Below are 26834 nucleotides of genomic sequence, written 5' to 3'. Positions count from 1 at the left end.
CTATGGCATTTTTGAAAAGCGTGTGATTTACAATGGTTGCTCTAGGAGAGGGGAGGCAATTTCATTCTAATGACGTACGGGTAATAAACGACTGAGAAAAGGGGGTCGTTCGGCTTGATGCTATACCGACTTTGTGAGCATGATCAAGGCGAGAAGAAGCGTACAATGGAGGCAACATGAGTTGTTCAAGCAGATGTTGGTGTTGAAATATTTTGTGGAACAACTAAAGTCGGGAAATTTTACGTCGAACTGCTAGGGAGGGAAGGTTAAATGTAGATTTCATTGTTGTTACGATGGCGGTTCGGTTATAGTTAGACAGGATGAAACGTTCAGAATTGTTTTGTACCATTTCCAGTGAGTTTACGATATTGTTAAAAAAAGGATCCCAAATAGACTAGGCATATTTTAATTTCGGCCGAATAACTGCTTCGTACAACAGTAGTTTAAGGTAAGATGGTGCCTTAGCAAAATTATGCCTGAGGTAACCCAGCATGTGATTTGCATTGTCCATATTATGTTCAATGTGAACTTTCTACGTGAGGTTCCTTGTGATGTTAACACCGAGATATTTATAAGAACAAACAGAGTCTAGGGCAAAAATCTCCACAAATCCTTCTAATTAAGGTTTGTTGAAATAAGTGATTAACGGTGGGCAAATTAATATTGTAAGGATGCAAATGCAACTAGCTTTTGCACCAATATTATTTCTGATTTTGTTGTGGTTGGAGCAAACGAGGTAACCTAAATATAAAAAGCAGGACAAAATCTTCGCTAAACTGAAACTGTTCTATTGTAACAAAGCTTTCTTTTCTGCGTATGATTTTAAAATATACGCTATATTTTGTACGTACGAAACGAGTGACTCTGGCCCCATTTTCCTCGATTAGAACTCGTAGTTTTGGAGCAGCCACGGACGCTTTGCGGAGGTTCAGAGTCAAATCATCGTGCACATGCAGAACCATTCTTCCGTCTGAAGACCTCTCTTCGAGAAGCTTGGGGTAAACAAGCCTCGGCTTGGGCCTCCGATATCCTGCGTGAAGAACGTATTTTCACCTCCAGTTAAGAATGATATCGAACGCAAGGAAAATCTGGCGCAGAATGATGCACGTGGCAAAGCAACAAACATGTCGTATTCATTCCTTCTTTAATGACCCCACGGACGCTTTGTGTATTCCGCTAGATATGTAGACGAGGTATACCGAATCTTAGTCTTTCCGAATTACTTAAAGATAGAAAATATAGGCTGTTTGAATCAAGCTCTCTTAAATCATTGCCGTTAGAGTCTCCTCTTGCATGCATTTTTACAGAGGATTTTATGCCATAACGCTATTCATAAATACCCCGTAGCATAAAACAAAACATTACAACGAGATATGCCTGTATTTAAGGAGCGAAGGAGCTGATGTTCCCAAGCACAAAAATAGTCTCACTGCCACTGCGCCTAAAAAGAGAAAGATTATAACGAAATATTCAGAACTGCCCTGCTTTTAATTTAGTTAAAAATAACACGGACATTGTTTGCCGCTGGAAATTTCCATAAAATCATAGGCGTAAAATCAAAGAATGCTCGGGACACAAGCTGAGAATTTAAAAGTGGTAGTTGCTAATAGGAAATGAGCAAGACAAATACTGGTAATTATGATTTCATGCAAATTTTTTATTTCTGTTTGCTTTGCTGCCGAATGGCGAAAGTAATGCGGCAGGATAAAAAAAACCTCAATGATTTTGTACTACTTTAAAAACGGGTCTGTTTTAAGGGATATCGTCTCCCTAATATGACGCAGCTATATCTGCTCATGCCCTTAGTCGCACGCTTTGCAAGTTTCGTAGCACCGTGGCGCCGCTCAAATTGAACCCAAAAATGTTAGCAACACACCGTTCATAAAAACAGATGAGTGAGAGTGAAAGGAGAGAGGGGTTAGCGGAGCGATGAATATTAGCGGAAACAATTAGAAAAGTGAGGCATGCGGAATAGACAAAACAATTACTAGATGGTGAAACGCAAAGCAAAAAACGCAGGATAGGACAGTATGGCCGGAACTGGAAGAAGTGAAAATGGAGACAAGATAACGGAAGCGAAAGCCAGCGGGTGTTTGAAAAGGTTGGGATGCCGTAAGGTAAGAACGGTCAAACCTAACACAAGGAAGAAGTTGGGGTGACTAAAACGGATTAGAATTCTAGTGAAGGCGGAGAAAAACTAACCACATAGCACTGGACGGCTGCCGCGCTCTGCGAACACCTAGGTGTTGCCTGCCTCTAAGTGTAGGGTAAAATTAAAACTTCAGGACGACATAAAAGTTTAGTTTTTTTGGCGAAATGGCGCACCTTTTTACCCCGCCACTAAGGATGCGATACGAGCAATGGAAAAAGTGGGAAGTACGGCAAAAGTACGGCAAAATGTAGGAAGAGGAGTGATGCACACGACTGGAGCGGGATTGTCAGAGTTTGAAGTGGAATGGGACAAACAACCGGGGACGAAAGGAGAAGAAGGGTTGGGAGCAGGCGGAATTGGTAAGGGATAGCGCAGCAAAAGATGATGATGAAGATTATGAGCGGAAACGCAACGAAGCTACGCAGGCATCCGTAGAGGAGGACCTCGGATTAATTTCGACCACCTGCTGATTTTTGACGCGTGATGAAATGTCGAACACACGGGTGTTTTCGCTTTCCGCCTCCAAAGCGTAGCAACCGGCAAGATTTAGGAGATTATGAAAGTTCGATTTAAAATTTTTGTGGTCCTGCCAAGAGGATACCTTGGATAAATGCGTAAGTTATGCAGAATTCACGTCTAAATTGTAGGCGCGTGAAAGAAATTTATACTTTACGATGTATCCTCTCTGGGAAAGCGACACGAAGTGTGTTCTGCCAGTCAGTGTGGCTGACAGACACCGGCTGTTTTATAAACATGTCACCATAAATTGTCATAAATTGTGCGGGCGTGTTGAAACAAACAATCCTTTGTTGCGGAATTTTCTCTTGTCTACTTTCCCAATCACTGTTCCAATCTCCACTCAACTGCGACGTCAACGCAACCAACCGACATTCTTACATGCCAAGAAAGTGAGATTGGCCAGTGACGACGGAAACTATAAGGACAGAAAACTGCAGGGACAAAAGCTCATATCCGACTGACCATTTCTCATTGGCCGGCACGACAACCTACCCAACTGAAAGAGGCACTTTGCTGAGTTGAGCTTCACTTTGAAGCTCTTTTAAGACGTCAGAAGTTTTTAGGTTGTCTACAACTTGTTCCCGTCCGTTATTTTTGTCTAAAATTTCGATTTTTTATTGTTCAATCTTTTGTTCAGAAAGGAAAATTTGGAGACCTCGTTGGGCAGTTAGGAGGGGAGGGTTCATGAATGAAAGAGGTTCGTATGAGTTCGTGGTAGTCATGTGGCGGCATATGTTTTTCACAGGAGGGCTGTTCAGCACTGAATGGTACATTCGCTGGTGTAGGCCACGGCTGTATAACTCGCGCTAGGCCGCTGTTAGTGGCGAACTGAATGATAAATTTAATGGTGTGTGTATATAATATGAGGACATTGAGATGGGTTGAGGGATCTGGGTTTGGGGAAGTGAAATTCTGGTATCGAGAGAATTTGGGGCATATCCAGACCCGGTGGTGCAAGTCAGCCTTGACGTCTTGTTGACAGTATGGACATTTTGTGTTGATGAGGGGGGGGGGGTAGTACCATTTGCGAATTGTTTCAGGCTAAATGATGCATGAGTGTAGAAAACGGTAATAAATATTTCTCGGGTTCTTGTAAGAAAAGGTTGATTGGAAACGTAATCGCTTGGCGCAAGTTGCTTGAATCGGAGTTCCTTTTCGTGTTTGCACCGGTATACGCTGAAGGCGGATGGTATTCTGGTACTTTCGGCGGTGTCCAAGCATTCAGGAAGGTCTGAGGTATGGGCGACTGCGGTGTCAGTGGAGGAGAGAAAAGACCAAGCCTCCTGTGCAGCTTCGTGGGCTGTCGGATTCACGGGCATCGCCAAAACGCTGCCAGGAGCCCAGTATATGGGGACCTAAACCACATACAGATGTAGGGTCATTGATTGCCTGTTTTTAGACTTCTCCGACAACCGCATTACAGGGTACTGTTTACATGATGTAGTTGTCATATGGGGCTCCATTGTATTTTTATCGCTGTCTAATACGTCTGAATGCTATAACAAGGAGTACATAGACCACGGAAACGCACAGCTGCTTAACTAAGCTTACCTAGCCGTCATGCTTCAGTCAGCTGACCAACATTAAGAAAGATGACTCAGGTAACACATACGCTCACGCACTGGGGTCGAGTTACTGTTGCGACCAGCGCGGAAATCTATCGCTGCCATTCGAATTTTATCGTGAAGCTTTGGTGTCCGCACTGATACCGTGGTACGCCAATGCGCCCTGCAGGAAAGCCAACCTACCCTGACAAATTAATGATCACGGGTGTGGGAATCGTGGAGAACCGCGACCTGCGATCCCGAGCCAGCGCGCGCTTCGGGAGAGACGCTGGTGCGCTGAAACTGGTCCGGCGCTCCGCTGGTTCGTCGGCGTCCCCCGAGAGATGGCGCCACCGATGTGTGCGGGGATAGGCGCGCGGGCGCGGGCGGCGCGAGCGTGTGCGCGGGAGAGTCGAGGGACTCTCGTCGGAGACCCGGTCGGGACGAGATCGGCGGAACGCGGCGGTGATGGATACTTGTGTCTCAGGTGGGAGCTTTGTTTGTCGCGCGCCGTGAGTGCCTGCCTCCCGTTCGCGGTCACGACCCGGACGGCGTGATTCGTGAACGCCGTCGAGCCCTGTGCTCGCATGCTTTGGGATTCCCCAAATAAACGGCTGTGCTTCGGCACTACTGTCTACTGTGTTCTCGTATCGGCGAACCTCGCTGGGCTGCCGTAGCCATGGGAGCCCGCGTGGTTGACACGCCGGGAGCTAGCGTGGTGGCTTACGCCAGGACTGGCTAAGTCGCCCCGAGGAACCCCTCATATATCCCACATGGCGCCCAACGTGGGGCTCGTATTCGGACGAATTCGAGGTTGCTAGCTCTCCGAGAAATGCGTTGCTGCAGTCGTAGCCCGCTACCCTTTGTCCGGAAGACTTCGGACGAAACGCCTCGCGCCAGTCGGTTGCAGGCAGACAGTTATGATGCCCGATACAGCCGTGACGGCAAATGTGTAAACCTTCCTACACGCACCAGGCGGTGAGTCAGTAGGATACCTCCGAGCACCGCAGTCGCGGCCCGCTTGCGAGACGGGAGGTGCGTAGGCCTTGTTCCAACATGGCGGCGGGTCGCCTTCCTCGTAGCGCCGTCCCCGCGCAGCCGCGCCGGCGGCGCCGGTTGAAGTTTCCCGCAGTCGCGGCGGACACTACCGAGCGAGGGTGCGGTGTTTGGGAGTTCTCAAGCCGCACAATGAGCCCGCCGCTACTGCGCTTTGAGTCCGAGGCGGAGTGTTAGCCGATTTGACGCCTGACAAAGAGCGAGGGGGATCGCTGAAGAATCAGTCTCCTCTCGCTGCGGGGGGAAGCGGGAGCAATGGGACCGTTGTCTCCGCGCTTCCGGAGTGCGTGCGTCTCGATGCCGTGAAGACTCCGCTCGAGATTGCGTTTAGGCAGTAAGAGCTTCGCGCGGCTCGGCAGCGGGCTCGTTGGTCGCGAGAGATCGCCAGTCTTAGTAAGAGACGGACTCTCAGGCGACCTATACCGGTGATTTGCGCCCGTAAGCCGCTGGTATTGCGGTTGGCGCTGGCTCTACGGCAGCTTGTATTGCTGCGAGTGAGTTGCAGGAGCCCGCCTGCTTGATGCTGACGCTGCTTTGCCGACCAACGCACCAGGCCGAAATAGCTCGGACGGGCGTTTCGATGCCGACAACCCGTAATAGTCAGGCGAGCTGCCTCCAGGCGGGGGTGGCGGCTGGAGCACAGTTGCCGGACTCGCGATTCCGCGAGCAAGCGAACGTGCAAGGGGGAGTCCCCTCGGGCATCTTTGTTACCCTATTTGGCGAGATCGTCGATAAATAAGGTTTCCGGCCAGTCACAGGAGATTGCGGAGACCCGCTGCTCCCCACTTCAAGTTCGGGAATCGTTTAAACTGGACGGTGAGAGCGAGACCTGCATACGGATACAACCGGGAGCCACGCCAGTCACCACTGCCACGGACAGCGAGGATGGCCTGCTGAACCACCGGCGGGGCCGAGCGCGGCCCGCGAAGCTACCGCCAGTTGCTGCTCCGGCCTGCCGGGCGGCAGCCAACCGTTCGGGAGGACCTGCGGCCGAAGCGGCCACGGAACCCAGGAGGCGGCGGTATCTGGCGCCTACGCGAGCGGCGCGAGCCTTCGGGCAGCCGCAGTGGCGCGGCCGTTCCTGTTGCCGCCTCGAGCTGGGAGTGGGGGTCGCATCATGGCGCGACCCCGGCGTTCGTCGGCTGCGGCTGCGGGCTACCCCCGGGCCTGCCAACCTGCTGTGCTGCCCAACCGCGAGAGACTCGGAACCATTGCAATGTGTTTCCGGGTTTGTGAAGCGAGCATCGCGACGACGGCATCGTGTGGCGAACCTTGGTGTGGACTGGCATGGGAGTGGCGTTCGGTGGCTGTTCTGCTGACTTGAGGCGTCGTGACGAGTGTGGTGTAGCGTGGCGCCCCTCGAGCTCAAGTGGCGTCCAGTTTTAGGGGGGAGGAGTGTGGGAATCGTGGAGAACCGCGACCTGCGATCCCGAGCCAGCGCGCGCTTCGGGAGAGACGCTGGTGCGCTGAAACTGGTCCGGCGCTCCGCTGGTTCGTCGGCGTCCCCCGAGAGATGGCGCCACCGATGTGTGCGGGGATAGGCGCGCGGGCGCGGGCGGCGCGAGCGTGTGCGCGGGAGAGTCGAGGGACTCTCGTCGGAGACCCGGTCGGGACGAGATCGGCGGAACGCGGCGGTGATGGATACTTGTGTCTCAGGTGGGAGCTTTGTTTGTCGCGCGCCGTGAGTGCCTGCCTCCCGTTCGCGGTCACGACCCGGACGGCGTGATTCGTGAACGCCGTCGAGCCCTGTGCTCGCATGCTTTGGGATTCCCCAAATAAACGGCTGTGCTTCGGCACTACTGTCTACTGTGTTCTCGTATCGGCGAACCTCGCTGGGCTGCCGTAGCCATGGGAGCCCGCGTGGTTGACACGCCGGGAGCTAGCGTGGTGGCTTACGCCAGGACTGGCTAAGTCGCCCCGAGGAACCCCTCATATATCCCACACGGGTGAGGTGAAAGAAAAAAAGCACTTCCCGTGGCAGCAATGAAACCTGCATTCCTCGCGTTCTAAGGCCGGCGTCTATTCGATAGAATCATTTCGACGTGGTAGAAGGGACCGCCAAGCAGCAGGTATCCACTTGCGCCGCAAATCCTAAACCCAACCCTTGCAGCTACGGAGTGTACAACCGAGAGATACTGTAGGTGCTCTAAAAAATTGCTGCGTACCTCTAGAGTAGCACATACTCCCAGTGTTGGATTGGCAAACAAAAAAATCTATCCGAGAAAGCTTGTGGTTCAAGCATCGTCGTCGTTAGACAGAGGGGCACATGCTTTTTTTTTCTCGCACCTGCAAATCTATCCTTCCTAAGAGAATGCACGCTACCCATCTGCGGGATTTGGACGTACAAATCCTGCTACACTTTTTCACATTATTGATTGATTGTAGGGTTGAACGCGCCGCTGCAGTGCAGGCGATGAGGCGCACCGTAGTGGAGGGTTCCGGATTAATTTTGACCCCCGGGGGCTTTTTCACATTAGGCCTAAAGCGATTAATCATGAACTATAAAAAAGCACACAAGCCTTAAACAATCGCAAGTGATATTCAGGAAGATAGCAGAACTATTGCCGCGAACCATGCATTAGGTTTTTTATTTATGTTTTGCTTTTACCGCCGGGCTGCGCTGTCTGTGTGAGCTGTCTACCAATTAAGGGAAGGGCGTGTTCCATTCCTAATTTCTATGCCGCGCGTGTTATCACTTTCTCTTTTGTCAGGCAGAGCGTTTCGAACTAATGTCAACAGCAGAGCATAATCTTCTTTGGTCTACAGTGTTCTGGATGTAATTCGCCCGTTCGAGAAACACACGCGCCCGAAGATCAATGCCCGCGGAGCAGACACCGCGGCCTTCGATTCGCCGACAGTCGCCTGCGCACGTCACGTCACTCCCTTGGCTGCTGCTTCGCCGCCTCTGTATTCTTTGAGTTTGCAATACATTCAAATTAACACAGACCGGCGCAGTGGAGCGGTAAAATCAAAACACAAATAAACAAACCTAATGCATGGTTCGCGGCAATATGCGTTCATTTTAGCACTGCCCTTCTATTACCTCTGAAACAAAGCAGTGGAAGCATCACTGACATACCTGCATAAAAAACTCATACAATGGCTAACGCATGCTCATTCAATGGGAAAGAACACCTCATATATTTTCTTAGCGTGTACTGAGTTTCGGCCGCCAGAGCTCACCTCTGTATGTATTATTTTATCATAAACACTCGCTCTCACAAATTGCCGTTAACCACTTTAACATTGGGCTGTGTAGGTTGCGTAGTGGGGGTAACAGCCTCCTAGAGACAACATTCTTTGCTTCGAATAAGCTCTTCCATCCACAAAAAAAACATCCCCGTTGGCTTACCATCTGCGGTCGAAGCAAGGATAAAGACCACTACTATGAAGTGCATTATGAACACTTTGCTGAACACGACATGGAGAGCCAATCTGTCTAGTTTTTTATGTCGAGGAGGTAAAGTTCACGGACGTCACTTCTGTGCCTGGATAGAAGACATCGACAGCGGTCACACATGACTATTCTTTCTGCGCCACAAAAGTGTGACATTTTGACGTGAAGCAGCTCCCGAAGCTGTCAGTTTTTGTCAAAGACTGCTTCCAAGAAGTGCTGTTTACTGAACCGAGATACCGCGAAGTTCCGCCTTTGATTTAGGTAACCATATTTGCTTCATCGCATACGAGTAAACTAGAATAATTTGTTGTATTGTCGTTCACTTAATAGTGAGTGAGAATCTGGAATTTGGTCAGGGCGCTTGCTTCGAAAATGCTATGTTTGGTATTTGAGCGACAAAAAACGTTTAAGGAAATTTTTGGTTCAACTGAACGATCGCACTTTTCATCGCTGTTTTCTTTTGTCCGAGGCTGAAAAATTTTTCTTAGAATAAACCAGGATCAGTTCCCTCAGATATTGCTTCCCCGCAGTACTTGGTGAGGCAAATGATCAGGTCGCTAATCTCTGAGAGGGACGGCCTAAAAAGCTATTAAAGGCATTCCCAGCAACGGAGGCGCACCAGCCTGAGAGAAGCAGTGGAAACCATCGTTACGATTTCTCACGAAAGTGACTGACCACAGGGCCCGCCTTTCGTAGACTTTAAAAGTAATGTCGAAGGTTTTCCTATGGTTGTTGTTCATAAAACACGGAAGTTTAAAAGGAGTAATCAGTGTCGAGTACATGATGTTATTCTCCTGAAGACGCTTAAAACTATCTAAAACCTTACTGAAATCAAAATTGAACTGACGTCACCAGTAGTTGTACTAAACGAAACACGTACATACCATTTAAGAACAGCAGTTTATGAGCTCTTGGAACACAGGGGTTAAGATTTTGCGCCTTTATTTATTTTATATTTACACATGCATTGACTTTAAAGTTTGATTGATTGAACTGCCGAGACAAGATTCAACGATCACTTTGTATCATTCATAATTATCGACGTCAAATGTATTGCGGGAAAGTGAATCGGGCAGTGATTTCTGTTTTCGCAATTCACAGCTGCTACCTGCTCTTTCTTCAAGTGATGCATCTTGATTTAGTGTGGGAGATCCACCCACAGAGGCCAACTTGTTTCTACATTTCTGGCGCCAGTGCATAAGCAGCACTGAGCTGAAAACCTCCCTCGTAAAATGTCTGTGGGATAATTAAAGCAGTAATATGGCTTCAGGAGGGCTTCTAGATGTCTGTTTTACGAACAGCACATGAGGGTTACGTATTGTCCGAAAGAAAAAACTATAACGACAGAGTTGCAAACAGCTTGCAATATATATGCGGCACGGTATTTTTTATATACTGGCTTAGGTTTCAATGCCGAGATTTATCGCGTGTTTTAAAAAATACACATGGAATCACTCAAAACCGTTATAAGCGCGTCTTTTCGGCGCAGAGAGTAAACAAATGCAGCGCAAAGTTTAACTTTTGAGGCAGTAGTCAGTACATTCAGCTTGCTCTCATGCCAAAGGTTAAGGGTTGTACATTATTACGAATTTAGGGGCAAATTACAATATGCACGCTTTCGTCATATTTAGAGGTGCTAGTTTCAGTGCGTAGACATCTTAGCTACTGTGCTGAAAAGGCTAAAGAGAACCAGAGCTTTAACTTGGCCGGGAACATGGCTCCGTTATATACTTTCTGTACAGAATAGTTGATCAGTCAAGAAAATTTTTTATAGACTTATCCGTGGCGAGTTAAAGGTTTACGTGTTGTTGTAGAAGAAATAATGGGGAACCACTGTTCAATTTGGTAGCATGGTCACTATAGTGTGCGTAATCTGGGGGTAAGTTTCTTATGCGGTGGGGCAAATAGCGGTTACAGATTGGATAAAAAGTGACTATTGTTTCAAATTCACACACGTTTTCTGTTACTTTTGTTGAGTTGTTTCTTCCACGTAAATGCATAAAAGAGAGATGCCACCAAAAATACATTCCGCACTGTGAGCAGTCCACGCAATGTTCCTCCGCTGTGGATTTTATTTATTGATTTGTTTCGAATGGCGGGACCTTGTAGGGGACATTGAGAAAGTTTCCCGCCGGAGATCAGTGAAGAACTTACTTTAAGTACCTGAATGCGCGGGAATTACGACTTCACCCTTGGGTAAAAGCTAGCAATCGCTTTATACCATTACCGGCACGCTTAGGCATCCCTGGTCTGGTGTTGTGAATTTTGGACCATAAAATCTTAAGGTCATTAACGCACCGTCCCGCTTATGCACACTTGCTGTTGTTGAGTAAACTAGGAATCGTCTTATCACATCCTATAATATACGCCAAACCCGAAGGAGGACATTGAACCTAAGTCTATGCATACTGTCGCAGCCACACCATCATCATCCGCATCATAAATCACCAACACCCAAAATTGCACGGAACACTTCGCAATCTTGGGAATTTTGGGTCGTATCACCTGTTGCTAACGTGAGACAGGAAATAAGGAGCACGAGCCATACCGTGTTCAATATGAGACAATTTGAGCGGGTGATTTGCTATAGAAAGAACGTACTGTGCCTTTCGAAGAGCGAAATCTTCACATCTTTTCACAAGAACCACTTCATCATCACGACCATCATCTATCTATTCTTCGCATTCAACCTGTTTGTGCCTACTTCTATCCCAGCTTTTCTGAATCACTAGAGTGCCCCCTAAAGTTTTGTCTCTTCCTCACATCGAGCATGCTCTATTTCGTCCCCTACTTGTTTCTCGTCATTCTTGCACGCCTAAAGAGACAGTGACGTTTTATTAAGTGTTATGAGCTGCGCAATCCCGAGTATAATCCGTACAAGACCGAACTGTGAATAGTGGTTTTCTTGCGTGAGTAGAAAGCCCATGCGTAGCAGTCTGCGTTTGTGTTCCTGCAAACAGACTGGGGATTACACTTTGTCTTAGCCGTCCTATCGAATTATAAACTTAGCGAGTATCCCTTGCCAACTTTGGATTTCGAAGAGGACAACGAAGCTCTAAAGGATTAGAGACCCTTAACAGGGCTACGGATACCGATAGCGTTTGGTCGTGCGAAAGCATGGCGAATTATGTATTTGAAGTTGCCGGAGCACCAGACCTTTGATAACAATTTCTATTTTTGTGGTGTCGGGTTTCTATATCGGTTTTAGGGAGCATGCAAATACAAATAGTGCATATCATTCGTTCCTTATTAAACTTGTTCTGTGGATAGAATGTGTCTCAGATTTCCGGATATCCCAGATTTATTATAAACGAAGGAGGATAATTGTAGAAGCTGTTGTTACAACAAAAATTGCTGTAGATTTTTTAAGCATATCTGACTGACTCCAAAGAACTCGCACGCTTTCTTACCAGTGTCTGGCTAGCAGCTCTGCATATTAAAAAAAATATACCTGAAACTGTTGTAGACTATATCATGTTGACAGGCCAATGAGGCTTGGGTAACGCAAATTGCTTTTTTAAACCTTTTCTTCAACGTTACTTTTTTTAAAATCAAACTCGGTACTTGTTTGCAAGCGCTTGACTTATGGCTCTAAACCAATGAGTTCGTTGGACTAAACTTGCTCGTGCACGTCACCTTTGGTATTAAACGTCTTTTTCACGGCGTGAAAAACTGGCCAGTATTGAACGTCTTAGTTTAAAAATTTCTGAGCGTAAAAAACTCGGCGCTTTTATGTGCCGTGTTCCTTTGTTTATTTTTGTTTCCGGTTTGCTTATTCTTTTAGAGCACTCCAGTAGAAACAGCGAACCAGTAGCACTTTTTAAGAACTTAGAATGGTGTAATAAAATTTATAAAATAATAAACTACCAAATTTTTTAAGCCTGTGTCGCACGATGATCTGCACTCTCTTGTGAAAAGCGTTACCCAATCTAGTCTACGCCCCTTCAATGGTGCCATGGGTTGCAAAGTTCTTAAAAAAACGAATCTTGTAGAAAAGGTATATATATATATATATATATATATATATATATATATATATATATATATATATATATATAAAGACTACTATTTCGCACATGACCGCTTGCAAGCCTGCTTTGACGTATTTAACGACTAGTATGCAATCGTTAGTAACGCAGTTATTTCAAAGATCTCCCGGAGACATGACTGTCACTTTAAAACGTGTATCGCTATTATTCTAGAGGCTGTTAGCTGGAAATTTTAAGTCGGTTACGCCGACAGCCGAGTCAGCTGCTAACATTGAAATCAGGACGGACGCCGCACGGCGCAGGGCGAGTGCGGCCAGCTGGCCATCGCCCTTGCCGCATTCGTCATGGATGAACTGGCCGCCGCCCACATCGAGCCGGAGCGAAGCAGTCAGCGAGACGGCGAGACATCTAGTGTCGCCATGTTTGACAGACCGGGGGGGAGAGGGGGGGGAGATGTTACTGTAGGCTATTCGGTCCCTCCTCGCAGCTTCAGCGGCGTCATCATGGTCGACGATATGGCGATCACGGCCGAAGCAGTCGCCTCCAGCCTCGAAACGCCCTTGCCGGTGCAGTCAGCTGCTCGCAGGGCAACTTCAGTGTACCGGCGCTTTTTGGCGTCCATCCCCCTGCGGAGGTTGAGCTGCACAAGCTCCGACGGTCGGTGAGAGTTTGCCTACCGCGACCGCTGCTGTGTGCCAGGTGTGGCAGGCTGGACCATGCCACAGCGATCTGCCATCGCTAGAGGAGGTTCTGGTGATTCGGGGGTTCCCACCTGAAGGCGGCGTGCAAGACCGCAAAGCCTTATTGCACCAACTGGGGGGGCCTCACGTCATGCTTGGCGACTCCTGCCCGCGCCGGCAGGAGGAGCGCCATATGTTTGAGGAACTGGTGCGATCCCCGGCGCCTGCCTCTCGCATGGGCGTCCTTGCAGCCCTACGAGTGGCCACGCAGCCCCAACGGTCCCTTGTCGCACCCGCTACGCTGCGCCAGCAGCCAGGCAGCAGCAGTGATGCCGCCGGGACGCAGCAGCAGCAGCAGCAGCAGCAGACAGCCCAGCGACAGGCCAGCAGCCAGGAAGTCCATGCGCGGTCGAAGCGAGGTCGGAAGAGCTTGCGAAAGCAGCCGGCTTCGCGGGGACAGCCACACCCCGAGCCTCATCATGGCTAGGAGCCGCTGCACGCAGCCCCTGGTGCCTACAGTGCTGCATTGGAACGTCAAATCGCTGCGACCGCGTCGTCCGGAGATGAGTGAGTTTCTGCTGCAGAACGAGCCGCATGTCGTGGCTCTACAGGAGATCTACGTGCGAGTGGGAATGGACAGCTTGTGAATGATTCACCTGCCGGGCTACACCGGCTATCACAGCCCAACGGCGTGTGACAGTGCCCTGTGCTCGGCGGAGGTGTGTGGCGGCCCGTCTCACCCCCCCCCCCCCCCCAAGGAACCTCGCGGGACTCGCTGTTTGTGCGGAACGACATGCAGCACGCAGAGCTAGATACTAGTGTGGTGACGTCAGTGGTGCAGGACTGCGCGGCAGTAAGGTTGCGGCTCAGTGCGGGTGGTGCAGACATTACAGTGGGCAGTGTGTACGTGCGCCCCCCCCCCCAGCCCTCGGACGCCTGCCTCCTGGATAGGCGGGTGTCTGCGCGCAGCCCGCCATCTCCTCTGTGGCGATTTCAATGCACACCACACTGCCTGGGGAGATGGTCGGATGGACGCTCGTGGAGAGCATCTGTGGGACGCCATCCTGCACCTCAACCTGTCTATGCTGAACACTGGTGAGAGCAGCTTCCTGCGTAGAAATTTCGCAGCCACCGCCATTGATCTCACCCTAGGGTTAGCCGGGGTTGAGGCCACCTGGAGGAGAGAGCCCAGCATATGGGGCTCCGACCACTACCCTCTGCACATCGCACCACCCGACACGACACCCAAGCGAGCCGCACGGACCACGCCACCACTAAGACCGGTTTTAGCGCTGCCTAGCCGAGCAGGACCTCGGTGAAGGAATTGAACTGTTCCGGGGCCTGGTTTGCTGCGCCAGGCAAGCCACGCAGAGCTCCACAGTAGCCGAGGGGACCACCACGCCGGACTTGAAGCTGCTGCAGTTGCGGGCGGTGCGCAACAGTGCGGAGAGGAAGGCCCAGCGCTCGGCGGTGCGGGCGGACTGGACAGCGTACTGGAGAGTGGACGCGGCTTGCCACCGTCACCCCAACCGCCTGAGCCGGCAACGCTGGGCTGAGCTATGCGTCAGCCCGGAGGCCGGCTCACGCTGTTGCCGCCTCTGGGGCATTCATTTTCAACGCATACTGAAGCTTCAGACGAACCGCATCGTCCTGGCTTGCATGCAATACGCAAGCAGGCCAGCTTTGCGGGGTTGGCCGACCGGTTCGCTGTACACTTCCTGCCGCCACATGAGGCGAAACCAGGGCCCGCTGCTGCTCTTGCTGGGACGGGGGAGGTGCATCACCCCTCAACAAAGCCCCCATCATGGAGGCTGAGCTCCGCAGTGTCCTCCGCCGCTGCAAGCGTAAGTCGGTGCCAGGAGCGGATGGCCTTACCTACCAGATGATGCGCAATCTGGATAAGGTGTGGTTCGGCCTGCTCCTGGCCGCTTACAATGTCATATGGGACACGGGCCGGCTGCCACCTGAGTCGCTGCTACCCATCTTGGGGGCCCACCCCAAAACCAGTCAAGGGGCTTGTGCCAGTCACCGCGTACCGGCACGTGGCCCTCACATCCTGCAGCGGCAAGCTGCTCGAACGATGTCACTGCGGAGGATGGAGGCCATTGCAGCGGACGAAGAGGCCATCCCCGAGCAGCTGATTGGCTTCCGGAGGCACCGGGCAGCCAGCGACTCCATCGCCGACATCGTGCCATCCTAGAACACGCCAGGGCCTCCAAGCAGGTGGCGGCGCTGGGGCTGCTGGACGTGAAGGGCGCCTTCGACAACTTGCAGCGTCATGCCATTTCCCTGGCCATGGAGGAGGCTAGCATTTCGGGCAAGCTGCGGGGCTTCGTCGTGGAGTTCCTGACGGGATGCAAGGCGCAGGTGCAGGTTGGAGATGCCCTGTCGGACCCCCGGCCAGTGGACGTGGGCACCCCACAGGGCTCCGTCATCAGTCCCTTCCTCTTTAACCTGGTTATGGCAGCCCTGCCAGGCTGCCTGCCCAGAGGAGGGGGCCTCCGTGTGCACACTTCTGTGTACGCCGACGACAGCTCCCTGTGGGTGCGGGGGCACAAGGGTCACGGCCGAGCCATTGTACGGCAACTGCAGGCGGCCATGGATGCAGTCCGGGCCAATCTGGCCCGCGTCGGCCTACAACTGTCAGTGACAAAGACAGACGCCATGATGGTGCATCCAGACGCCGCCGCCCGTGGATAGACCCGGCACCTGACCATCGATGGCGAGGATCTCCGGTGGAGGACCAGGGTGTGTTACCTGGGGCTAAACCTGAACCACCGGCTGAACTTCCGGCAGGCAGCCAAAGAGCTCCGAGCCAGGGTGCAGCTGGCCATCACGGCAGTGCACAACATGGTGGCCTGGGACAGCGGTTGCTCACTGCGGACGGCTCTCCGACTGTACAGTGCCTTCGCTGCGGTCTCCTCATATATACGCTGCCGCTGGTGAGCTTGCGGAAACCAACCTAACGGCAGCTGGAAAGTGACTGAAAATTCGCCGGTAAGCTGGGGTCCAACATGGAATAGTGGCTTTTTGAAATGATGGCTTTCGGCGAGCATGACAAGGTGTTTGAGTGCTTTGCTCCAGAAATTTTTACCACCGACTATTAGGGTGTAGACGAGCATTATGTAAGAATACTAGATAATATTTACAATGGGTCAACAGTTACCATCATCATCCACAAGGAGAGCAGTAAAATAGGCATAAGGAAGGTTGTCTGACAAAGAGACACAATCCGCCAACGTTATTCACCGCATACTTAAAAGACGTTTTCAGAAAATATGATTGGAGACATGTGGGAGTTGGGATTAATGTGGAATACCTCAATAACCTCAGATTTGATGATGACGTTGCCTTGCTAACTCGGGGGATGAATTCCAAACCATGCTTACCACACAAGAAAAGCAGAGTACAATCTTGTACCTCAAATTATTATGCAGAAATTTAATGACAAATAACCTCGGGAGAGCATAGCGGTTGAAGATAGGTGGCGAGGCAGTGTAAGTGGTAAGCCAATATATCTACTTAGGCCAAGTTGCCACCCCGGATCCCAACCATGAGACAGAGGTAATAAAAAGGATAAGAATGGGGTAGAGTGCATTCAGCAGGCATTCTAGGATAATGAATGGTATCCTATCATTGTCCCTGAAGAAGAAAGTGTATGAGAGCTGGATCTTACCGGTACTCACCTACGGAGCTGAAATTTTGATGCTCACTAACAGGGTTCAACTTAAATTGAGCACGACTCAGCGAGCAATGGATCGAAAAATGATAGGTTTAACATTAGGGCACAAGAAGAGAGCCGAATGGGTCAGGGAACACACGCGTGTTAAGGACATATTAGTAGAAATTAAAAAGAAGAAATGGACGTGGGTGGGGAATTTAATGCGAAGGCGAGATGATTACGGTCATTAAGATCGTCATGTCTTTATATTGTCATCAAGAGTAACAGAGCGGATCCCTAGAGAAGGCAAGCATGGCGGGGGGTGGCGGAAAGTTAGATAGGGAGATAAGATCAAGAAGTTTGCGGGGATAAATTGGTAGCACTTAGCACACGCTGGGATAATTGAAGCTTAAAGGGAGAGGTGTTTGCGCTGCAGTGGTTGAAGGTAGGCTAATGATGTAGATGACCACAAAACGCGACGCACTGGGGACAAGATCAGTCGGAATTAAACACTGCTGACAGGGCAGCTAGACTCGCCCACGAGTTGGTCGCAAGTCGAGATGCGCAGGTGCCGATAGACGGCAAAACAAATTACAGACGGAGGCCATATAGGTCAGGCCGAAAGGCGGACCTTCCCATGAAAAGGACTAAACTGACGGAGTAGTAGTCTCGGATAAAGATACTCACCAAGAAAACAAGAATTGCGCCGACGCAGTGGCGCAGTGCCGAAAAATGCTTTTGAAGTGCGCAAACAGTATACGTGTTATAAAGATAGTGAGACAGGACAATTAGCGGCAAGTTGCTATAAGGGCAACATTGGCTTACACGTAGTAGACCACAGTGAGAGCACGCGGCAACTTCCTGGGCCATGAGTACGCGAGCTCGTAGTCAACCGCAAACTATGCCCAGTACTTCGCGACTCCGCAGTGACGCTTGACATGGTCCAGCCTTCGTACGCCGAAGACGATCAGCTGAGGCGAGAGAGTGTTCGGGTAAAGCAGGTTGCAGCAGCCCGGTTCGTGCACCGGTCGACTGCTAGAGTTAGAATCAGAGGTCTATTTCGGGAACTAGTCACCCAGGCGGCGGTATCTTCACAGCTTCTTGCAGATACCTTTTTTCGAATAGGTCCAATCAGTTGTTCAAAAGGAACTTCTGTTTCGAACCACTGCCGAACAAACAAGCCCCTGAGCGCGTTGCGAAAGGCGCTACCACGAGGAATGTCGCCACCACGGTGATGAAGGAGGCGACTACAAGAGATTACAACGACGCATTAGCTTAGGCTCCCTAGAGGCAACGCGACTCCAATGGGCACGATATTGTGTCGGCCTTGGTTTCGGCCATTTTCATGAGGTTTGTGGATTTGATGAAGGTATTGGAAATGGCTTCCTTCCCAAACGGTTTCAGTTCACTAAAGGAAAGATGGGCAGTTAGCTGTGACGATGTTGCTACAGAGCAAGCGGAGTCATCCTTACTTCAAGCTGAGGCTCCCGACGGCGGAACACCATCGGCTCAGCTTGTAGGGATTCCTACTTCCAAGTGGCTGGGTCAAAGATGGAAAGAAAGCAGCAGGGACCTTGGAGAGAAAACTCGTGTTCGCTCGTCGAGATTGTTGGTTAACAGGCAATGGACGGCAGAAGAGGAAACAGACGTACGGACAGACGGACAGGCCGACAGACAGACTGAAATTATCCCGTCTATGCAGTCCAGGAAAAACGATCGCATTTAAAACTTGCGGACACACTTGCCGCAGAGGTCCATCGTGGGACCGCCGATAGGCTGCTCCGTTCGCCCGCATCGCGCCGGACTTCTGCGGATTACGCGGCCCCCGAGAACGAATGCGCGCGCCTTGCTCGAGCATTGGATATTTTGGGATTTTTGGGCGTGGGCTCGACCTTTTGTCGCAGAAGGTGAGTGATCAATGTCATCTCAAGCGGTCGCAGCAGCCTTCAGAACACATGCGCAACTCAGCTGCGATTCAAAGGCCTATAGCTCAAGTCACAGCCCTCAACGCGAAAAGTGGCCTCTAGATACGTGGCTTTCTCGATTAGTTTGTTTTTCCTTTTCCCCGCTTCGATTTATTTAATTTTTGTGCTCGACATTTCCATTGACGCGAAATGTCACCCTTTCAAATTTGTGCGCGTGGCTAAAGTGCCGCTGGGCTAAAATACAACCATGATTAGTTAATGGCGTATTTTAAACGCAGTGCTGTTTACACTTTTATTTCCATCGTATAACGTTACCAAACAAAACACCAAGAAAAAAGAGTGAGCGCACGTGAGCGTGCTTGTTGCTAGGAGCTCCCGACGTATGCAAGTCTCGCGTGTGAGCTTGCATTACGTGATGAGCTCGCAAAAAATTCCTAGAAAAAAAAATACCGACCGCACGCGAGCGTGTGCCTCGTGAGGAGCGCTCAGCGTCGGCCCGTTCGACATTCGAAAACGCTCTGCTCAGCATTGGCGATGTGATCGCTCGCGTTCTCTTCGATTCGTCAGATCACGTACTTTCGCGACTGTAGTCCCTAAGGTATGTTTCATAGACTACCTTTTAATTTGCAGGAGTTTGAGGCCTGCCATTAAACATCATACATTTAAAGACGTATGCTGCTAACAAGAAATTTTGATGCGACAGGGGTTCAGTGAAAATGGTAAAGCCTTTGCCGCCATCCCTCACTATTTGTTGTATTGAAGAGCGTGCTACTAGAAAGACCATGAAATATAAAGTGCATGCTCAATGAGCGGTATTTATTCAGAGATTCGAAATTTGCTGCGCTTTAACTGAAATTTATTTCCTGTTTACAGGAATTCTCTTTACGTTTTAGTATTTATATGCTATTTCTTCTTCAACTCATGCAGGTAAGATGCCATCTGCAAATGAGGCAGGTCAGTGGCCGAGGCAGCCAGTAAGATCATCATCATGGTCATCATCCTTATTTATACCCTTAAATACCCTTACGGGGAATATCATGAGAGGAGAGGTAAGCACAGAATTCAGCAGGTGCTTTATTGTCGATGGTAAAAAATCGGACTTAGGCTCTGCACAAAACGGTGTCCACTAAAATGAATAAGTATATAGGACAGTTTCGTTACTCATTCACGTGAGAGAAATGTGAAAGGGGTCATGAAGAGAAAATGCGTTTGGCACTGCTTAAACTTCTTTCAAATGCTCGTTTCAAAGCTCATCTCAAGCGACCGTGAAATATCATAGGTCGGCAGTGCAACTATAGCAATGCCGCAATGTTAAGAGCATTCGAGAGGTAAACGCCCTTTGTGTATATCATTTCTAAAACTGTAAAGCCAATATTTTAAAAAATAGTGCATCCTTTAGTACTTGCCAACAATGTTATCCATCTACGCGAGCAGCGGCGCGATCACTGCAATTGCTTCATTTGTCCGGCGACCATTGTAGGATAACTCGGAACTACGGGCTGTTTGTATTCAGTTTCCCTGCTCAAGTCCATGTTATTTTGCGGATTCTCTTCGGCATTGCACCTTTCATATCAAACTGCACAAAGCCGTTTAAGCTAACAAAATGTGGCCAAGCGTAAGATTTCAACTTCCGACCTCTGGCGAGCCTGCATTAAACTCCGACAATTTACGCACTCGACGATGTGTGTAAAGAGCGAGCGCGTACCAAAAATGCAGCATAAAAGCTGCTTATTCTTCGTAGCACTGCATTCCGGCTCGTTTTCATAAATTCATATTTTTTTTTGTTTTAACCAGCGGCTTATGGTTGAACGCGTCTGCCGTAAGACATAAGAGAGCATATCGACATGACGAAATCACGTTTACAGCATTGTTTATTGTAGTTAATCAGTCAAACTGCATGATCTCGGCACTTGCCTAAGGGCTGTATCACTGCGTCTGGCTAGTTATTTATAAGTTTGAACCGTAACAGATGGCTTGAGTTGAAATTCCGACTAGCCGAAGTTCTTTCCATCAACGTGTTCAGGTAGCAAATTACCAATATAAGCTTTCGGTTATTGATCTTGTCACCTCAGAAAATTAACGTCCCGTGACTCACTATAGATGTTATGTGAGGCACACATCGGCAAGTTTGAGCGGAAATACTGGCTAGGAGAGCAACAGTTTTAACTCGTTAGATACAGCGCAAACAGTTTATAAATACTGAATATACTGTAAGCATGGTCACTTGTGTGTGCGCACTCGCTGGCGTTGTTGCCTGAGGGTTTAGCCATGTAGATTAGACGTGTGACAGATCAGACGTCGCCCACTCAATTGCAGGTAAATTACAACATGGCGCCAATGTTGTAGCTCCATCTGGCCCTTAGCGAGCCCGAGACAAGGGCGAGCTATGATTGGCTGCTTAACTTCTTAACCTGACGCCATTGCACGCTTTAAGGAGGAAAGCTACTTTTAAACCATAACTGCATTTTGTGCCATTTTTGCCAACATCCTGCAACGCACGGCTACACATAGTTGGCTTATCAAGGGTCCGTAGTTCCAAATACCCGAAAATACAATTTTTTTAACGTTCCTTCAGGACCACTTGAAACACTGAAGCAGCATTTCAGCCGAAAAACGCGCATGTTGTCCCGTTTTAAGATAAATATTCAACGCTCCAACTCCAAGTGCCCCCTTGATGATCGCCGCACCAGCTTTCGGTAGCATTGTTTTCAGACCCATGTCTGTTGCGGCAAGGTATTTTGCAAACAGAGGTCACTAAGCCCTTAGTTGGCCAGTGATAGCAGCAAGTGGTCTCTTAAGAGCGCTCATTTAGTATATCCGCTTCTAAATTACAAGGCCGTGCTCTTGATACAATAACAACGTTCGAAACACAAATATCCGACATGCATTGGCTGCTACTACACATGCGAATGTTATAAAATAAATATTTCTTGGAGAGTGCAGACTTCCCAAATGATTCCATAAAACTCTTTTTTTGTGTAACCTTTCGCAATGACACATAGATGTGCTTTCAGATCTGTAACTAATCTCGTTTTGTTTCTAGCACACTAATGTTTCTAAAATCTTCTGCGCCGTTTTTTCTTCGCTACTTCATATGTGCCAAAGCGTCAACCGCGTCTAGCGGCTGACACGACAATAGTTAAGCTCCCATCATTAACGTGACCTTCATTCTGTGTGGAAAATGCTACACTGCAGTTAGCCAAACCAGTCCTTAAAAATCATACTTTCTGTTGCATCAGCTATCCTGGTATTATACGAGGCATTGTAGGCCGCTGTAGGCAGAATACGCCTCGTCAAAATCGCCGGTCACCTTGTGCCTTCCAACAAAACAGCTCAAATAAGCATCTTTGTCGTTTTCATTGATTTGATTTTATAACAATAAAATCCTTATGTTTTGAGAAGCCCCAGAAAGATAGCAACACAGTAGGAATATCATTAAAAAATCGAACCCAGCGTATTGCCTGCGCTTCCCGTAGAAGAGTCACCGGCATCCCGAACGGCAAACTGTGATGCTGTTTTAGTTACCCCGTGGTTTGCGTGTTTAAGTGGCCAAAGTCTGCAATGCTGCACTGGATACTTTGGATACTGCAGGGAACAGAACACGCATACTGTGTTGGTAACCTTTTTACTCGAAATACACAGTCATGGGTCCTCCCAGGCTAGTAAAGGTTCTTCCGAGACTCACCTGACACCCAAAATTCTGTATATATTCACGTTCCAGGGCGCCAAGTTCCTCCATGCATACCGACCTCATTGTTAACCATTGTACGCATTACAATCGGCAGTAATCACCCCGGTGTTCCTGACGATTATTCTGGTACTTATAGCATGCTACAAAAATAGTTGTGTTCTTACCGAGGCTGCCACGCCCTAAAGTACATTCATTTTTGTTAAACACATCTTGCTATTTTTTGCTTAATTCTTGTAATAACAGACATAGCATGTGTTGAGGTATTATGGCAGTATTAAAGGGGCACTGAAACAAAAATTTTGCATCTTGTTTTTTTTTTTTTTTTTGTTGCGATAAGTAGCTAGTGACCTACTTATAACCTGTAGAAACCTCATTTGCTTCAGCGTGCGACGGTTGTTTAATTAGAGGCATTTTCAATACGGCCAGCCGCAGTTTCGGTTTCAGCGAGTGCCGCGAAACGATGAATTTTGTGGATTTTGTGTGAACAAAGCTGACCACGTGACCGTCGGAGGGATATCACAGAGCAGAGCCGCCGTAGCACTGTCGAATCCGCATCGACGGCAGTTTCTGCGAATGCCCCCACGTACTGATCTCGTGAGGCGCTTAATTAAAAAGCGACCGTGGATGTGACGCAGGCGCTGCGAGTGCAAATGCTACCGCGGCTCAAGAACGACGCGCGACGCTCGAGACGGTGGGTGGCAAGACGCGCGCTGGCAGCAGCCGGCCAGTCTGCCTACAGGTCCGCCTACAGATGTGTTCGGCTTAGCACTGCGGCGGATATTCGAGTGCCGCTCTCGTAAGCGGTGCAGATGACAATTTTTAATGCACCCGCCATCGCAACATTAACTCCTTTCTCATGTAAGCCACCATGGTCGGGACTTGGGGACAATTTCGTGCAGCGGTACCAAGCTATCACTCGAGCTACCTGCGCCGGCCTGGGCCACTTCGCGGCCATGGCCGCCGCCTGCACAGCGACCGTGCGGCTAGCTCAGTGGGCTTTTCGTGCCTCCGGCACGTTTTCGCATCCGATGGTAATAAACACTAATAGAAACAGAGTGCCTGGAATCGCTGTAGAACTTTGGTCGCAGCCAGCTGCCCGATTAGCTGACGAAATCACGGCGCCTCCGCCGCCAACGATCGGGTCGTTGGTTCTCGAGAGCAGAAGCTCCGCCCTCCGGCCCTCCGATTGGAACGGCGAGCTGGGCGAGCCGGAGAAAAACGCCGGCAGTGCGGAAGCGGCAAACACAAACTCGTGACGTGTTTGGATGTTGTTTATTTACACGATATCATCGGGATGTCGATTGCAAGGGGTCCTCTGCTGGCTGCTCGGTTGCGTTTCGCACACTTTAAAATTGCTTTTTAAATATGTTCTAGGGTATCACTATGAGTATCACTATCAATACGACGAGTATCACTATCAATACTAGCCTGAATCAAGTTAATCAAGAGAGCCTGAAGCATATCATTATCAATACTCGTTGTGCCCAAGAAATGCCCTACTGATTTTCCATGCGAAATTGTCGGTTAATCCACTTTGCAAAAGTACCTGCATAATTTTGCGCATGATTTTATGTTACGCTGGTCGTATGATCCTTCAGAATGACGTAATGCACCGTGCAAAAATGGTGTTTACGGTGACTGATGCAACGTAACACATCAAAATACAATGGATACTTTGGTAAATCACAGAAAAGTTAACACTCGACCTTCCCGCACCTCAAATCTGCAGGAACCTTTCTTGGCTCTGCCTTCTACACAAATCATATTAAAATTAGTATTCACTAAGCACTAGAGTACTTTGCCCTCTTGCCCATCAATCGTGTTGTCAGCAATCCTGATACCAACAATGCTTTCAACAAATGATTTTGTCCTTCAGGCATTGAACATACAATAAACTGCCTGAATAAGAAAGTTAGCGAGTACAAACCCCTAACTTTCAAGCAGTTAATCACAGATACTTTATTTTGCCCTTACGGTAATGAGGGGCAGTTTCTTTAATAACGTTTCGCCTCTCCTTGTTTTCCCCTAGAACCTGATTCCCATTATACCTTCTGCTATCTAGTGTCCGCTGTTGTTGGAATTTGTGCTTACATACCTTCCCCTCAAGTAACAGCTCCCAAGGTTGCCTTACGATGCCTTATTTGACGATGACAACAAGGTTGATTTACTACGACATAGATTTCCGAACCACATATTTTTGCCTAGAGTCATGAAGTTGTCCACATTTTTCACTAGTAATGTCTTTTATAGAACTTCGGACGGGAAGAATGCAGTTAAGCGGATAAAATACAAGCACTAAGACAACTTCCTTTACCTTGATTTTTGCAGTACATGCAAAAAACGTTAATTGTTGCTACAGCATGACGGATCTATTTGCGAAAACCAGTAAAGCCAAATGCCATGGCATACTGTTTTGAACATCCTTATTGCAGCTACCTCGATAGATTAAAAACACAAATAGTTCAATAATAAATCCTTCTCTGCTACTTCCAGGCTCCGCCAAATCATTACACTGATCCTGTATTTCTTGTCTTACGTTTTACAAACAATAAAATTGGCAGCATCTCCACTCCGTGGATGATGGCGAGGGGGCGGAGCACGGAGACATGAAATGACAACCAAGTTTCGCCCCGAGTTACACGCGATTTGCGCCCCGAACTTCATTCTATTTGAGGCATAAGTTGCATCTTTATTAATTCCTAAATCGCTTGATGGTGGTGTGAGCACGGATCGACGCTGAGGGACATTGGGAGGTCCTCATGTACTCCGCTCCGTTACAGGCGAGGGTTGAAGCCATTTGACTTTCGGGCACTAACTCGCGGTCCTAGCCCAGTGGGTGAGGCGACTGACACGAACTCTGTCTGGTCTACCAGACACAGGCTCGAATCCTGCCGGTGTCTGTGTGTGTATTTTTTGTGATTGTAAATGCTATGCGCATGGACGAAGACGGACATTGTGAGGTCCTAAAGTACTCCGCACCTAAAACCTTTCAGCGTGAACACTTTTAAGGAAGCAGCGTATCGGTCGATGCAAATGCTTCTGCGGGCCAGCCTCTTTATGTCATCTCTTCCCGCGGCTGCAGCCGCCTAGGTATGCGGGATGGTCGTGTTGCACGGCCACAACATCTGGCTTCCCAAAGCGCGCCACACGGTCGAGGTGTAGCGTACCCATCAAAAAGGAAACAGGTGCAAGACAGAGCGAATTATGCTAATATTGACGAATAAGGCCGAAGACTCTACGACAACTAAGTCTTGGTCACCACAGCACCCGTCTGTGCACGTAGATCCCGGCTTTCTGTGGCTTGAACCTCACGCGACGCCTGTGGCCATTGGTGTCAGGGTTTGTGAAAACCCCTTGTAGGCACCACATATTGTTTAAATCCTGGGAGGCAGCCTTGCCCTGCCTATCGAAGTAGCATTACGTCCAAACCAAAGAAAATGGTTCTGGTGCTGATATTAATCTCCCATCAAAAATCACAAAAGTATAAATAACGGATGGAAATGTGCACCCAATAGTAAAAATACAGTTCCCATGATTCCGTGTAAAACTTTTCCTTGGCTTCATGGGAAATGGAGCCAAAGTTACTTTAGGGTACGCACCGAACTTCTGTCAGCACCAACGCGTTGGAAATATAGTATTCCTTGCAAACATCGGCAGCATTGACTCTGCTATTACGCACGGAGTACCGCCAAAACATATCCAAAAGAGCAGAGTTTATGATCGAGCACCCATGGACGAAAGAAAAAAGTGACGTTCAACACGACCGTATCGAAAGCGCTCTTTTAAGCTTTTCTTGGCGCGTACAGTTTCTATGTAGAAAACGTAGAATAAGCCAATACTGGACTTCTTATGTAGCAAGAAGTTATGAGTCGCTTGGTAAATGCGAAGTTTCAATCAAATAAAGTTATGTTTACTTGTTGGCATTTTAGTGTACACATGCTGACGTCTTTGCAAAAAAAAACAAGCTTTCATATTAACTACGTCATGTCTATAACACACATTACCGGACGTGAAACAGCAGGCCGAACAGTGATGGTGGAGAGCTGAGAAAAAGCCTTTATGAAGGCTGTATTAAAGGCCAAACCGTGAGTGTCTCCCAATTCCTACAAACGGTCACGTGTGAGGATTTGCAATTGAGGAAAGTATCGTTTTATTGAGCTTATAGGAGTACCGCGTTTGAAAAAGCAAAAATCGAGAAATGTTGGATATAAACAAAAAGA

General features: G+C 48.8%; 1 protein-coding gene across 1 annotated transcript in view; it reads right to left on the bottom strand.

Annotated features, from left to right (window-relative positions):
- The window catches only part of LOC144141427 (metalloproteinase-like), a 67286-nt gene extending 58609 nt beyond the window's left edge, over positions 1-8677 (bottom strand). The window contains exons 1-2 of the mRNA XM_077672989.1: positions 8624-8677; positions 852-1030 (exon numbers count right to left, since the gene is read on the bottom strand). Of these exons, the coding sequence (XP_077529115.1) occupies positions 852-1030; positions 8624-8669 (225 nt within the window). The 5' untranslated portion in view covers positions 8670-8677. The remainder of the gene's footprint in view (positions 1-851; positions 1031-8623) is intronic.
- Positions 8678-26834: the final 18157 nt, after the last annotated feature.

Source organism: Haemaphysalis longicornis, unplaced genomic scaffold (assembly GCF_048455015.1).
Source record: "Haemaphysalis longicornis isolate Haplotype H1 unplaced genomic scaffold, Haemaphysalis longicornis Haplotype H1 scaffold_6, whole genome shotgun sequence".
In the NCBI taxonomy this organism is placed as follows: Eukaryota; Metazoa; Arthropoda; class Arachnida; order Ixodida; family Ixodidae; genus Haemaphysalis; species Haemaphysalis longicornis.
This window is presented reverse-complemented; position numbering and strand designations above follow the sequence as displayed.